Genomic DNA, 15,633 nt, shown 5'->3' on the forward strand with positions numbered 1-15,633 from the left:
AGTATAACCTATGTTGACTCTGAAAAATTACCACAGCTCCATATAGTTAAAATGGAGCTGCAATTTGATCCGCTCTTCTGATCATAAATCACACACTTACTATTTCCTGAGTAAGAACCCTTTGCCTGAAGAGGTGAAGTGTCTTTCTTTAATGTTGTACTCCAGGTGGTATTTTAAAGACTACAGAACATATATATCAAATTCATCATGAAGAGCCTTACATGCATGTAGGGAATTAGCCCGTGGGCTAACCACATTCAAGTGCATTACATTATTAATCAACACAAGGATTACAACATCGCCTGTAATCCTTTTCTTTGGGGGTTAATTACATAAATAAAGGCCTGTGTAAGTGTTGGAACATGGTTTGCCCATGGGCTATTAGCCCAACCCTCATTTTAGACCCCAAAGTCTAATAAATATTGTGTATAGACCCGGCACACTAGTCTCGCTCTTGCCTCTGAGTCAGAAGGTTGTGAGTTCAAGGCCCACATCGGGACTTGGAATCACATAGTCTAAGTGTGCTGCATTGTCGGAGGTGCCATTCTTCAGATGAGACAGTAAACCGAGGTCCATCTACCTGTTCAAGTGGATGTTAAAGATCCCATTGGCACTATTCAAAAAGAGAAAGGAGTTTCTCCCAGAGTTCTGGCTAAGAATCCCTCGAATAAAATTGGTCACTCACTCCATGGTTGTTTGTGGGACATTGCAGTGCACAACTGTCTGCTGCATTTCAACCAAAAATACAGTCAATCAGCTTTACAGTATATCCTGAAGCACTTTGAAATGTTTCAACGACGTGAAAAGGAGCTATATCAAAATGCAAGAATTATTAACTCACTAGTTAATTACCTTAAAAATGTGACTGATTTTTTACGCAGGCAGGATTTCCTCCTGGAGTGGTGAATATTGTACCAGGATATGGAACTACAGCAGGAGCTGCCATAGCCAATCATATGGACATAGAGAAAGTGGCCTTCACTGGTTCAACTGAGGTACCTTGAAAGAAATATGTATGTACTCAACTGAGTTTAGATCTTTTCAGAGTTTGCTGTCGGTGCTGGTAGTAATTGTTAGTGCCTTGAGACGTCCTCCCGACGTGAAAGGTGCTATATAAATGTAATTTGTATTGGAATTTTGTACTGTTACTTATGAAAGGTTACAAGTGTAACTTCCTTGATTTCACATGGGGCTCTCAGAGGTAGAAACAAAGCGTTGGATGGTATTCAGATCCTTAATGTAGGGAAGAATATTCACTTAAATTCAATAGAGGACTGAGATTTGGAGATCAAAAGATTCAGCATCTATGAATCAGAATTTCCTTCCTAAATGCAGATGTCAATTCCCAGCACACAAACAGGATAAAGCTGCACTAGACTGCCAGGGACTGTGAAGGTACAGAATCCAGCCTTGAATATACTATTTACTATTATTATAAATACATCTGTATAGGTACAATTGTTGTGAATCAGCAGCAGAGACAATTCTGAAAAATAGTAGACGTAATTGTAATTTTAAAATATTATTATATTAAAATATTAAAATATTGAGTACTTTGCACAGGTGAAAGAACATTGTGAGTAATAAGGGGAATGAGGCTTGTGTCTTCTTGTGAACAAAGTGATGGAGATGAACTCTTATATTGAAAAATTTCATTTCCACCCTCCTTTCAGGTTGGTAAACTTATACAGGAGGCAGCAGGAAGGAGTAATCTAAAGAGAGTAACCCTGGAGCTTGGAGGGAAGAACCCCAACATCATATTCGCTGATGCAGACTGTTAGTATTACAAAGTTATTTCTATTTTATCATTGCATGTTGAACAGATTCTTTCCCATTACATCTTATTATCACTTCTAACCCTCTCCATTTGCCATCACTTAATGGGTTGAATGGCTTCTGCTGTGCTGTAAATGTTTTATGACTCTATGATATGTTAACTGCTTAGACAGACAGACAGACAGACAGACAGACATAGCATAGCAATATTTCACTTGGGTGCAGGATGCCAATGGCAAAATTTCAAACATGCAAAACTAATTTAATGCAATACCAGAATTGCAGAATTGTGAAGTCTTGTAGCTCAGTGGTTAGAGCACTTGCCCCGCCTCACAAGGGAATACCTGAATGGACAGACCTCAGCTTAATGACTGACCCAAAGGACAGTACTTCTGACAGTGGAGCACACCCCCAGCACTCCCATGGAATGTCAGCCTAGACTATTAGCTCAATATATATTTATTTTAACCTACCTTAATGAAGCCTCCGCTCGGTCCAAACACACTTCTTGGAAAAGTCATATAGGAGCTACTGGAATATATTTTATAGAAACACAACAATGGATTTGAACCCTTACAAATACCATGTGAAAGATCTTCAATGATGTCCCACATTACCAGCAAATTATTTTTCTAATTTGACTTCTTTTTTTCCCACAGTGGATTATGCTGTTCAACAGGCACATCATGGCTTGTTCTTCAATCAGGGACAGTGCTGTTTGGCAGGATCCAGAATATTTGTGGAAGAATCCATCTACAAAGAATTTGTCCGCAAAAGCACTGAGTTAGCCCAAAAGCATGTAATAGGAAATCCTCTACATGTATCCGTCACTCATGGGCCACAGGTACTAATGAATTGATGTTACTGTGTTAGTTCTCTGATAAAACTGAGCTAAAATATGTTATAAATATATATATTTGTGCCACTTTTATCTCCTCTTCCCCCGACGGTATTAACTTGAAGGCACGGACTATAGGCAAGATCCTGTTTTCATCAACAATGGCAAGCTATTCCATTTTAACTGGTTAATGTTAAACAATAGGGATACAAAGTCTGGGATCCCCAAGCCTTGACTCTTGGCAATCTGTGTTTAATACTGTCTCAAAGTGCTCCGGGTTGCTATCCCGGGTGAAGGGAGCTATATAAATGCAAGTTGTTGTTGATGGAATTAGGTAAGCAGAGTGCATCATTCTGGTAAGAGAGCATATTCCATTCCAGATACGGAAATTTCCATGAGTAGGTGGCTTGTATGGAACTCTCAATCTGGTTTGGATACTCTTAAGCACGGTGATGGGTTTTCATTTGTGTCAGACACCCAGCTGATCCCCCCAAAGTGATCAACTTCCATACATTTCATTTTCAGCAAGTGTCACTAGATAGGTAGTGAATAGGAGCAGGCAACCCAGGTTGATTTTCCATTTTGTTCTGAATTACAATTTAAAGTGTAAATCAGATAAAAGACAACTCTTCAGTCATGAATTTTCAAATTTGATGTGCATGAGCAACAATGGCAAGCTATGCTGGTTTACCTGGTTAAACAATACGGATGCAAACTCTGGGATCAGATATCCTTTATCTGATTCCCGACTGTTCAGCACCTTGGGACGTCCTCCTGATGTGAAAGGCGCTTTACAAATGTAATTTTGTTGTTTGGTGTTGTTGTATTCCCCATATTGCCATTTTGTACCTATAGAACGATTAGGAACCTTTAAAGTCAGAATTTACCAATTTTTACAGTACAAATGGATCAGTAAAAAAATATTTTTTTCCGATTCCCCCTCCTCCCAAAATTCTTCAGCTATTTTCAAGGACTTTTTTCAACATCTGAGGTGTGTCACATTGACCTTTGAACATGCAATGTGCTTCAGGATGAATTTTTGCCACTCAAGTGCACTATTCGGAGTCAGGAAAAATTATCTGAAAGTTAAGAAGCTGTTTGGAATTTTCCTATAAAACATTTTTGCATTCTCTGGTTACCTTTAACATGGGTATAACATGTAAGCGAGTGGTAGAATTGGTTCTCATCATTTTTTGCTGAATTTATCTACATTCTTAGCACCAAAGTGTTTCCTGCTCAATTTTTTCCATCTATAATATGAGAAATAAAAGGCCAAAAAAATCCATATTTTACCTTGTGAATAATTTTCGGGGGGTAATAATCCCTTCAAGAAAAAATAATAATAACTTGGTCACTCGACAGTTTGTGGGACACTGCTGTGCGCAGTTGGCCACCGCGTTTCGCCCACAAAATATAAAAATAAAATAAAAAGTCAATTCACTTTACGGTATATTCTGTGAAGCACTTTGAGACATCTCAAAGACATGATAAGGTGCTATGTAAAATGCAAGGATTATTATTATGATACAATTGGTAACCCTCACTTCAGGAAGCCAGGACATGAAATTCTAACCTGAAAAAGGTGAAGTCATTTCAGTGATGCCAATAAGGATCAAAAGTGAGCTGATTGTGACAGTTTCAGCATAATCCACAATGGAAGAGTTGACATCTGAAAATTATCTGCAACCTGACACCTAAAAGCAGACAATGGAAACCCCGTTTATCGATGATTGTTGAGAATGGAGTTGAGGTGTATTGTGTGCACCATGTAAACGTATAGGGGCCTGACTTTACCATAGACCTGTGATATCTATAATCTGCTTAAAACTATTAATGGATTCAGTGGAGAAATATTCAGTAGATTTTAGTACTTAATCATCTTATTAAACTTAATCACAATTCTGTGCTTGGTCATTCTTGATTATTATAAATATATGCAATTTTAATACAATTTGTTAATTAACTGAATTGTTGAAGATAGATAAAGGTTTGCTTCTGATTTGTTAAAAGGAAATGCATGACTGTGACCTAATTCTTTCATATCCCACATATTTGTCATATATCCCAGCATTGGCAAAATGTGACAATGGAGTGGCTATCAGTCTTTAAATATGATACTGTAACAGTAAAGTCATTCACATCAGCATTTCAGTGCTATCTGGTAACAACAAATTTTACAAATTGCAATAAATTGTCTTTCCAAGACAGAGTTAAAGGAAAACTATGGTACAGTATTGTAGAATTCACTGAGCCAGTTAATGACTCATAGCTGCAAGAAGGAATAATGTCCCATTTAAAAGGATAGTGTCCTAAAGAGTATGAGGTTATGTACTTGAGATCTAACATCTTACATCTCTTATATGTATATTATATACCTTTGCTGGCTGCTACAGCAGACAAAGCTCAGTGCTTACACGTTCAGTTTGTGTCTGGAAAATGACTTCTTTATGATGTGTAACTGTTTATGTGGTGCAGTCAGCAGAATAGCACATGACTGTTTTATAGGCGGCTGTATTATGTTTTACTAGTAGAGAATATTGCATACAGGGAACAATAATAAAGCAAGTTGCCCATTTTCCAGAATATGATTTATTTTTGTTAAAAATCTATTGTGACCATCATGAATTGTTTGAAGGTTAAATCAAACTCTCTGCACAGCAATCCAATCTTCGTGGGAACCGATTACATTTAAATTGACATTTCTGAGCAATTCCTCCCAAGATTTTATTTCACTGGAATTAGCCAATCATTCTCTCTGACAAAACATGAGGAAACATGACTAACTAGTGACAAGCATTGCCCACATGCTCAAATTGGATCTCATACACAAGTTGGGTTAATGCATGTGTACAGATAATTACGGATGTCCTTGGTTATGTAATTAATAAAACGGCTCAAAAAATACCCAGTGAATAGATAAAAGATTTCAAATTAATAGGGGCATATCTTAGTTGTAATGCTGTGAACAATCTGAAGCACAATTTAAGTCACAAAGTCAGAAGTGGGAATTATAATTAAAGAAACCCTATGGGTTTGGTACACAATAGCTAACACTCTGTGAAAAGTGCTCTGTGACCTACATTTCACCTGGTCTATGCCTTAAAATTAAAATCATGCTTTTTATTCAAAATTACTTAATCTAGTCTGTATTTGGAAAATAGTTTTTAAAAGCATAATATTCTGGAAATTGGTCAGTTGCCTTATTATAGTTCAGTATTCTCTACTAGTGAAGACATCAAAACTTGGAATCCATATAGTCTAAATGCTAACACTCCAGTGCAGTCTTGGGGTTGTACTGCATTGTAGGAGTTGCCTTCCTTCAGATGAGATTTAAACCAAGGTCCTGTTTGCCTGTTCATGATCTAAGGTACCATTCAAAAACTGGATGGAGCTTCTCCCAGTGCCCTGGCCAAAAATCCTGTAAATAAAATTGATTTTCACTTCACGACTGTTTGTGGAACATTGCTATGCACAAATTGGTTGCTGCATTTTCCCACAAAACACTCGCTACTAATCCCAATAAGGCCAGAATCTACTTGAGGGCAAGATTGCACTACATTTTGACATTTCCTCCAGTGTTTGAATGCCACTAAGTTCCTAAGAGGAATAGGATATTCCTAAGAGGAATAGGATATTCCTCTCAGAAAACAAAGTGCACTGTTTGCAATGGAAATCCACCAGGCTATTGGCTGCAGACTTCCCTTCTTTTGATTGAATGTTGTGCTTGTTAAAATGAAATCTCTAATTTCCCTTTTTTGCACCATGCTACACTTAGATCAAAATTGCCGAGACTAAACATTTCAGATACATTTATTCCAGTCTTAACAACAAACAACAACAACAAAATTACATTTGTAGAGCGCTTTTCACGTCGTGAGGACGTCCCAAAGCGCTGAAACAGTATTTGTAGAGATGAAATCCATAGCCTCTTCTGTCTGAGGTTCTTTTCCACTAAGTAAGTTTCAAAATGCCATCATGATCACATTTGGAGTGGAGTCCTGTAGCTCAGTGGTTAAAGCACTTGCTTTGCAAGTGAGAGACCCAGATTCGATTCCCGGCAGGATGAAACCTTGGGCAAGTTTCCTTACTCCACATACCTGATGATAATCCCTCAAAAAATCATAATAAATTGGTCATTTCAATCCATGACCGTTTGTGGGACACTACAGTGCGCAATTGGCTGCCGCATTCGCCCAGAAATATACAGTCAATCCACTTTACAGTCTATTCTGTGAAGCGTTTTGAGACATCTTGAAGACATGAAAAGTGCTATATCAAATGCAAGGATTATTATTATTTATATACTGGTAAATCCTTCTCTATCCTCCGCATCCAAGCTTCTAGAGTAACTGGTAAGAACACCCATTATAGGTTTCTTATACTTACAATCATAGATTCACAGAATTATACAGCACAGAAGCAGGCCATTCAGCCCATCGTGTCTGTCCTGGCTCTTTGAAAGAGCTATCCAAATGAGTCCCACTTCCCCGCTCTCTCCCCATAGCCCTGCAAATTTGTCCTCCCCAATTTTTATATGAGATTTCCCACTATCACCAGCATCAATCCAACCTTTTTCCAGCAATGTGTTCCATTTGTTAATTACCCTCTGGGTAAAGAAATACTTCCTTGTATCAAATGCTTTGATAATAATAGTAAAATATTAAAATATTGAAATAAGGTCTCCCAACTGAGAGTAGAAAACAGTATTGACAGAATCTTTGACAATTTTGACCATCCGTAGCCCCCACTGTGTGCCAACCTGAAACTCTCCAAAGTTGAAAATAAGAAGGTCTTCCCCGACTTACATTGTTAATTTTTGCAGTGGGAGTAAGCCAGGTGGGAGGGGGGGGTGAGGAGGGGTAGCTGAGGAAGGGAGAGAAAATAGACGAAAGGGTGGTTGAAGCCATGGGTCTTGAAGCAGGTTTTGAAGATGGTGGGGGGAGGTGGATGGAATTCCAGAGAATAGGAGCTGAATGTTTGAATACAACAACAAATTACATTTGTATAGCGCCTTTCATATCAGGAGGACGTCCCAAAGTAGTGACATGCATCCATCGATGGTGGGGTGGATCAGGCAAGGGACATGAAGCAGGCCAATGTTTGCCGAGCGACGGGAGCAGCCAGGGACACACAAAACCAAATAAAATAAAGAACAGTTCAGTTGTAAATGAAACTTCAACATATACAAGGTATTTTTTGCATGAAACTTTCTTAAATAGAAGTGCTCAGACATTTGCAAACATAAGTGGTTTTAGTTGGAAAAATATACTAACTTATTTTCTGTGGTACAATTTTCAGATTGACAAAGCACAATATGATAAAATCCTCAATTTAATTGAGAGTGGGAAGAAGGAAGGAGCCAAGCTGGAGTGCGGAGGTTTGCCTTGGGGAGATAAAGGCTTCTACATTCAGCCTACAGTATTCTCAGATGTCACAGATGAGATGCGCATTGCCAAGGAAGAGGTAATATAGAGATAGATACATGCCAGCTGGTATTGCACTTATATCTTTTAGAGTTCTATTCCTCATTTGGAACTGCTCGCTAGAAAGGGGAATATGTTTTGTTTGAGTGTTTAAATAACAATCCTTTCTTGGGCTGCTTGTTAACTCTGACAGTATTATGCCTGAGTAAGGATCCTGACACATGATGTCAGTCTAGCTAACTTGATAAAGACCCAGTTTGTGATGCTGGATTATTCCACCTCGGGGGAGGAAATATTGGCAAAGGTTCTATCACACACCAGAAAAGCATACCTCCTAACAACCCATCAAGGAACAGTATTGTTAACAGCCATAAAGTCTGCAGTTCAGATCATCCGAGCTGACTGGGTTCAAAGGAATGTAACAATGTGGAATACAGCTGGAAATGTTGGATTTATTTTATTAACAAAAATAATATTATCTCACAGGAATCTAGGCATGTGCAGAACAGGGAAAGAACATGGCAGTCCATCTGGCTTGACCCATTTTCACATACCATCTCTCAAGCTCTCACATATTCCCAAATATACTGCCATAAATAATAAAGCCAATTCCTTCTTGAAACCACACTATCCTCCTCAACAACCCCCTTTCAATCTTCTAATTGGATTGAGCTTTTAAAGCACTTCATTAATGTACTTTAAATAAACACTTAAACTCGCACAAGTTTTATCATTCAGGACCATAACATTTAATATGACTTACACAAAGTATGAATAACAGGCAAACTTGTATAAATCAAATAAAATTCAATTTAATCAACAATCTACACTGCGCATGCATAGTTCAGTGCAGCCAATATGTGGTAATGAGTCAAGACTATGTTTCCCTCGATTCAAAGCATGTTCACCCATCTCCGCATTCCCACTTACCAGCAACTATTGCAATTACATTGAATCACGGAAAATGAAGTTCTTCTGCACACGCGGAGACAGGTCAAAATTACGTTTCCAGTGATTCAATGCAGCCCTTGCAAGTAAGTGTGCATGCATCGATGGGTCAAGACGTAATTTCCCGCGATTCAATACAGCCGAGAGTTATGGAGGATAGGGCAGCAGTGTTACGAGTTAGGAGATGATTTGTTTATAAAATAAGACTAGTGCAAAAAAAGTAAGTGTTTTGATAAGAAGCTTGGGTGCACTATGACTTAGACAATTATACGATTTATAAAGATAAGACTTATGCAAGTTTTACTGTGTATGTGTATACATATTTACAGTGTAGGTATATATATATAAACAATTAACACATTCTGAAAGCATTAGTCCAATCAGTCCTGATTTAGAATACTGTCATCCTTCAGGCTGGCAATTCCCAGCTTGATAAATTTCCTTAACACTTGATTTTTCTCTTTTATTTGGAAAGATCTTTGGGCCAGTGCAACAGATCTTCAAGTTTAAAGCAATAGATGAAGTTATTAAGAGAGCCAACAATACCCAATATGGTTTGGTTGCTGCAGTTTTCACCAAAGACATTAATAAAGCCATGACATTGGCTTCAGCTCTTCAAGCTGGTACTGTTTGGTAAGTATCTTGAGATATAATCTATTTCAATTTTATACTGGGAAATCTTGTTATAATATGGTCATCTATGGTCATCTATCAATAGTGCAGATACCATGTTACAGAAAAATAGACGACTTCCATGTGGTTAGGTTGACACTGAAGTCACTTCTGCGCACATGGAAACACATGTGAATAGTACAACAACAACTTACATTTATATAGCCCCCTTCCCTGGGCAGCATCTTGGAGTACTTGAATTTTGTTAATATCACTTCCTGTGCACTGCACATATGTATTATGCACAAGCACTGCTGACATGACCAGTATGGCTCAACAAGTGCTGGAAGTGACATCAGGAATGCTTTCTGCACAGAGGAAGTGATGAAGGCACCATTTTTTTTATGTAGAAGCCAACTAATCAGCACATGAAGCTGGGGAACCAGTGCTATAACCCAAACCTTGCTAAAACAAAGAGTGACATAATAAGGTTGCCTTATAAAATTCAGTGATGTTTTCACACAGCTCTGCTGGTAAAATAGGAGTTCTACTGTGTTGCATTACAATATTAATATTCCTGCAGGGTTAACTGCTACAATGCCCTGCACGTTCAGAGTCCTTTTGGTGGATTTAAAATGTCTGGAAATGGTAGAGAAATGTAAGTATTGAAAATGAATATGAGTTCTTATTTATTTAACTCTTTACTGTTTCTAAAGGATATTGATGACCTTATTGTGAATGAATGTGATGTTTTGGGTTGGACATCACTTTATGCTGCAAAGCACATGATAATCTGTAGAAACAAGTGTCTGGTTGTGAGAAAGTTGGGATTTTTAGCTGCTTCATGACCAACATGGAGACATTAAGGAGAAAATATGTTTAAGACCCAACATTTGCAAGATTGCGGTTGGGATAGAGTTAAAACATTTTTAATGAGATTGACCTTCCAGTATAGGATTATAGCTCATTGTGCAAAACTCAGGTTGATCTGACGTAAATTATACACAAAGGACCAAAATGGTCCCATGGATGTACACATTTATTTCTCAAAAGTAACATTGGTAATGTCAAGGAGGATAATTTTCAATATTTGTAAATTCAAGTATGTTGTTGTAAATTGATTTGTAAATAGCAAATCCTTTAGTTATCCGATAGGTCCAAATTCCACCTACTCTTAAACTGTGTTTACATTGTAAGATTTAGCTAATTGTGCAGAATCGGGAACAAAAATTCAATTTAGTCTTAATTACCATAGCACATAAGAAGAACCAGCTTCAAAATTAAAATTGATTTAAGAATGTTCTACAATTCTGCGCGATAGTTAAATTTAAAGCAAAATTCGCTTTTTTGTAGACTAAGACTAGATAGAATTTTGGACCTTGAATATCTAGGGTCAACTTTTCAGAACTCAGCACTGTTGCTAATCTCCTGGCCACTGGAAGCCCCTTTTAAATGCAATCTTGTTTCATGGATCAGAATCTGAACTAATAGTTGGAGCAGAGAACTAGAGGGCTAGCCTGAGATCCATTCTAGGAACTTGGAAGTATTTGATTTGAGAATCTCACATTTTAGAGCCCAATACCACCCCCACCCCTCATGCCCATTTAAAAAATAAAAAGCTTGTGACATGAAAATAAAATCATCCCTCCAAGCCCATTCCCTTCACAGCCAAAAAGGTACCGAATTATGTACTTAACCACATCTTTTCCAGAGAAAACTTAACAAACTGATTGCTGTGTTTGCTTTCAAAATACAAAATTTCAAAACATGTACAGTAAAGCACTTTGAGACATCCTCTCGATAACACATACCAGTAAAATTAATTTATTGTTTAAAAATTCCCAAATCGCAAAATTAAATTGGGGAAAGGTTTCAAACATTTAGTATTTGTTCATCTCATGTGTAAACATTTACATCTCAATGGAAACTCAATCTCAGGTTGCATTATTCCCTAAATCCTTCAATACTGCTCTCAAGTAATGTTTCACAATGACATGGTTTTAATTGGTTTAATTTCAGCAGTACAGCCCTCCAACTTGTACTCTAGGGTCCCCAAGCCTTGGCTCCTACCAACCTGTGCCTGATACCTTCTGGGAAGGGCGTGTGCAGAAAATTTCCAAGCATAGATGACATGAGGATGTGGATACTCTTAAGCATAGCAATGGGTTTCTATGTGCGTCAGACACCCAGCTGACCAAACTAAGAAACACAGATTTCATCGAGTTCTTATTTGATGCAGGCTGCATATAATTTAATTCAGTGACTAGTGAATGTAATTGTTTTAATGTTGATTTTCCCTAGGGGAGAATATGGTCTCCAGGAATACACAGAGGTAAAGACGATCACCATCAAAATTCCTCAGAAAAATTCGTAAGATGTCCTAAAGCAAAATACTTAATGCCTCAAGATTTAGGAACAGACTGGATACCACAACAGGAAGATTTTTAAACGACGACCGTTCAGTGAATACTGTTTCATCTGTGTGGTTTCATAATCATGCAGACCAATGTTTTGAAGCTGCTGTGGCTCACAAAGCTTTAACAATAATATGTGTTAGTAGTATTCATCCCATAGTATTTATGTAGCAAAACTCAACAGAAATGTTTAAAGTTTTACTTGTTTTCAGTTTGAAATCTTTATTTCTAGCACTTCTGACTTGTCATAAATAAAAGTCTTATCTCAGCAACTTCAGTCAAAGTGGTTACTGTCACCTATCTTTTGTCATTTAAAAAAAATGATTTCAGTGATGTTTACTAAGCCTGGAAATTGCTTTGCTTTTATAGGTGCATTATTTGAAATGTCAATGAACTGCCTGGCTTATTTAAGATCAATTATTTTTAAACAATTTTGTCAGACAGAAAGTGAATTATTAAAATGAAACCATAATGAATCATTTTCATAACAAAATGGGGAATACAAGCTTCGACAAGTACACAAATCAATTCCCTGTTACAACCAAGCGGAGAACTATATGGCTCAGTTGATTAGGTTCTGATCTCTATTTTAGAAGAATGGGGGATTAAGACACATATCTGGACTTGAATTCGAAGTCAAGACTTACACTTCAGTGCAGTACTGAGGAATGATGCATTGTCAAAAGGTGCTGTCTTTTAAATGAGCTATTAAACCAAGGTCCTGCCTGCCTGATTGTCAGGTGGACAGTACGCTTCCCATGATATTGTATGAAAAGAGAAAGGAGCTTTTCCTGGTATTCCTTGGCCAACCGTTCCCCCAGATTAATTTAGTCACAAAATATTGTGTGGGGCAAATGACTTACACTTTTACTTACAGTACACTTGACTATAATTTGCAAAGCACTTTGAGATGTTTAAACATGATATGGCATATTTAAACATGATAAGACAGGTTCTTTTGTGTTTTCTCGTATGCTTTTCATTGTGGTTTATTTATTCTAATTCAAACCTTGGTGATCAATGGATGGTGCAGTCCACATCAACGTATGAAGTAGATCCTGCTAAATTTTCTTTTCGATCCCCTAGTCGTTTATATTTATCCTAATTGTGTTCCCTGGTTACAGACTCCCTAGCCCGTGGGAACAGCCTATCAACCTTGTCTGCCTGCATCAATCCCTCCATTTATTCAATAACGTTGTAGGAAGAAAGAGAAAGCTGTAATTTGTCTTAAATTGCATTTTATTAAAAGAAAAGCAAATCTTAGTTGAAATAAAAAAGCACTTGGAGACAGGTTTTTATGCGGCTACCAACATTTATGCAGTATCAACATTTTCTTATGGTTTCATATCAAAACACAGAGTCAAAGGTCATATGTCACACTAGATTATTATCAGTCGCTCTGATTCCAACTAAAAGTTTTTCCTATAGTAACTGATGATAAACTGGTGATTTTGTTTACATCCAAAAGATCCAATTATTACATGCCTATGTAGTTGAGGAAGCTATTTTCTATGTATAACTGGCTCCAAGGCCTCAAAGTAAAACGTGATGTCCAGAATCATAGAATTTTACACCCATTTTGCCACCTCTGAAAGAGCTATGTATTTAAACCCACCAATGGTATTTTACATTTGAGTTTTGCAAATATTTGCCAATTTCCCTTTTAAAAGTATAATCAACATACTGAGGAAGAAGCAGCACTGGTTTGAAATTTAACCCTGGAACAATGGACATGACAGCCTGATCTTGTCTGCCTAACTCAATCCTTCCACCTCACTCTCAATTTATGTCTTTGAAACCAAACTTAAGGCCTTCTTTGACTGTGCCAAAGGTCACTGCCCCCTGCTCCGTTGCTCTGCATTCAACCCCACTACTGTGTAGCACTCTAAGACTTAATACTGCATGAAGGGCACTATAAAATGCAAGTTGTGTTGTTCAATGATTTTCTTGTCCCTACGATTGTGCATCAGGAAGCGCCAACCTTACCTCGGTGGCAATTTTCTAACCACCTGCAGGAGAGGATGTCTTTCTCAATTGCTAGATCTATGAAGGACTTATGCAAAATCTGAGTTCCAGGCAAACATGTACAAATTGTATAAAATCTGATTTAATGTATAATTCACACATGGGTAATTCAATACAGCCTGTAAGCGCGCATCTGCTATTTCTGCACTACAGCTAGTAAGTGCTAATGATGTGATATAATAATAATCCTTGTGATGGATCAAGACTACAATTCCTGTGATTCAATGCTTCTTGACCAGTTGCCGCATGTGCACTTACCGGCAAGCATTGGAAACATATTGAATCATGTACAAGTAAGTTCTTCTGCACATGTGGCAATGGATCAAGATAGCATTTCCCGCACTTCAATGTAGGCGGCCAGTAGTGTGCGTGCTGTGACGGATCAAGACATCATTTCCTGTGATTCAATGGAGCCGGTAAGTGTGGGAGTAATGGAGGATAGGGGAGCCGTGTGACGAGTTAGGAGATGAATAATACAACTACAGCAAATAAACCTCAGTGGTTTTAATAGGAAGCCGAATGGGATTCGGTGCGACTTAGATGCTTATATGATTGATAAGGATACAAGTTTTATACAAGGATGTAATGATAGACTGTCATAAATGGTGCACCTGTTTTAGCTTTAGCCACTACGTCTGCTGTGATAAGATCTGAAATTCAGTGTAAATTTGGAAGTTGTTTATCCACAGCTCTTAAAAAAACATCTTCCAAATTAACATTGAATTAAAAAAATTCCACATTTCTGCGCCACGACTGCGTGAGGGGTGTTATAGAAATGCAAGTTGTTGTTGTTATCTTAATTCTGAAGCAAAATGGTCTTACAGGCTAAGTAGGACTGGGTGAAAATTTCAGGCTTGATGTGCTCATCATCATCATTGTAGATTGCAGGTGTGGGTCCACTTCCTGTCATAAAACATCTGCAAAATCAAAATCTATGAACAAGTTATTTAATCTTCTGTTAAAGAAATTAGTTAAAAGATGACGGAGTTTTTGTGATATACATGGGCTCGATATTCTATTTCAGTCCTCAAAGGGCTTTGCTACTTTTTCTTCATTGGAACATAGAATTGTCCATTCCAATCTATGGATATATTCCAATTCAATCCATTGCTTTTCTTTACTAAGTGAGGTCTCTATCGCATCCTCCCTAGGATATGAAGTGAGACAAATTGATTTGTCAATCGGGCCCAATTAATTAATTGTAAATCATCCTCTATGTTGTGCCATTCCATTCTCTGGCAAACAATTTTTCCAGTCATGCAGTAAATAAAGAATAATGTAAAAATTAGCTATAATATAATTACTGCTCCCATGATTTATGGTGCCAATGAATTTAACAGTCAGATTACTGCCAAAGCAGCTTGGGAATCAAAATTCAACATCTATTACTTATTAGTGAATGCTGTTCATAATGGTCATTAATACAAAGTCAAACTCCAGCCTGGGAATGATTAACACAATTTTAATCTATTTATATCAAAAAAGCAATTACTGCATTTGGTTGCCTTCAAACCCTAAATGGTTTCAAAAGAAACTTCAGAAGGTACCTCTCTGCTTGGGAAGAAAGAAAGGGAGCAACAAGGAAACTCATTAACTT

The 15,633-nt window shown here is 37.5% G+C and overlaps 1 protein-coding gene across 1 annotated transcript in view; it reads left to right on the top strand.

Annotated features, from left to right (window-relative positions):
* The window catches only part of aldh1a1 (aldehyde dehydrogenase 1 family member A1), a 32,683-nt gene extending 20,396 nt beyond the window's left edge, over positions 1–12,287 (top strand). The window contains 7 exon segments of the mRNA NM_001292215.1: positions 882–995; positions 1,674–1,776; positions 2,436–2,620; positions 7,913–8,077; positions 9,461–9,618; positions 10,181–10,255; positions 11,899–12,287. Of these exon segments, the coding sequence (NP_001279144.1) occupies positions 882–995; positions 1,674–1,776; positions 2,436–2,620; positions 7,913–8,077; positions 9,461–9,618; positions 10,181–10,255; positions 11,899–11,971 (873 nt within the window). The 3' untranslated portion in view covers positions 11,972–12,287.
* The last annotated feature ends 3,346 nt before the right edge of the window (positions 12,288–15,633 follow it).

Source organism: Callorhinchus milii, unplaced genomic scaffold (assembly GCF_018977255.1).
Source record: "Callorhinchus milii isolate IMCB2004 unplaced genomic scaffold, IMCB_Cmil_1.0 Scaffold1, whole genome shotgun sequence".
NCBI classification, from domain to species: Eukaryota; Metazoa; Chordata; class Chondrichthyes; order Chimaeriformes; family Callorhinchidae; genus Callorhinchus; species Callorhinchus milii.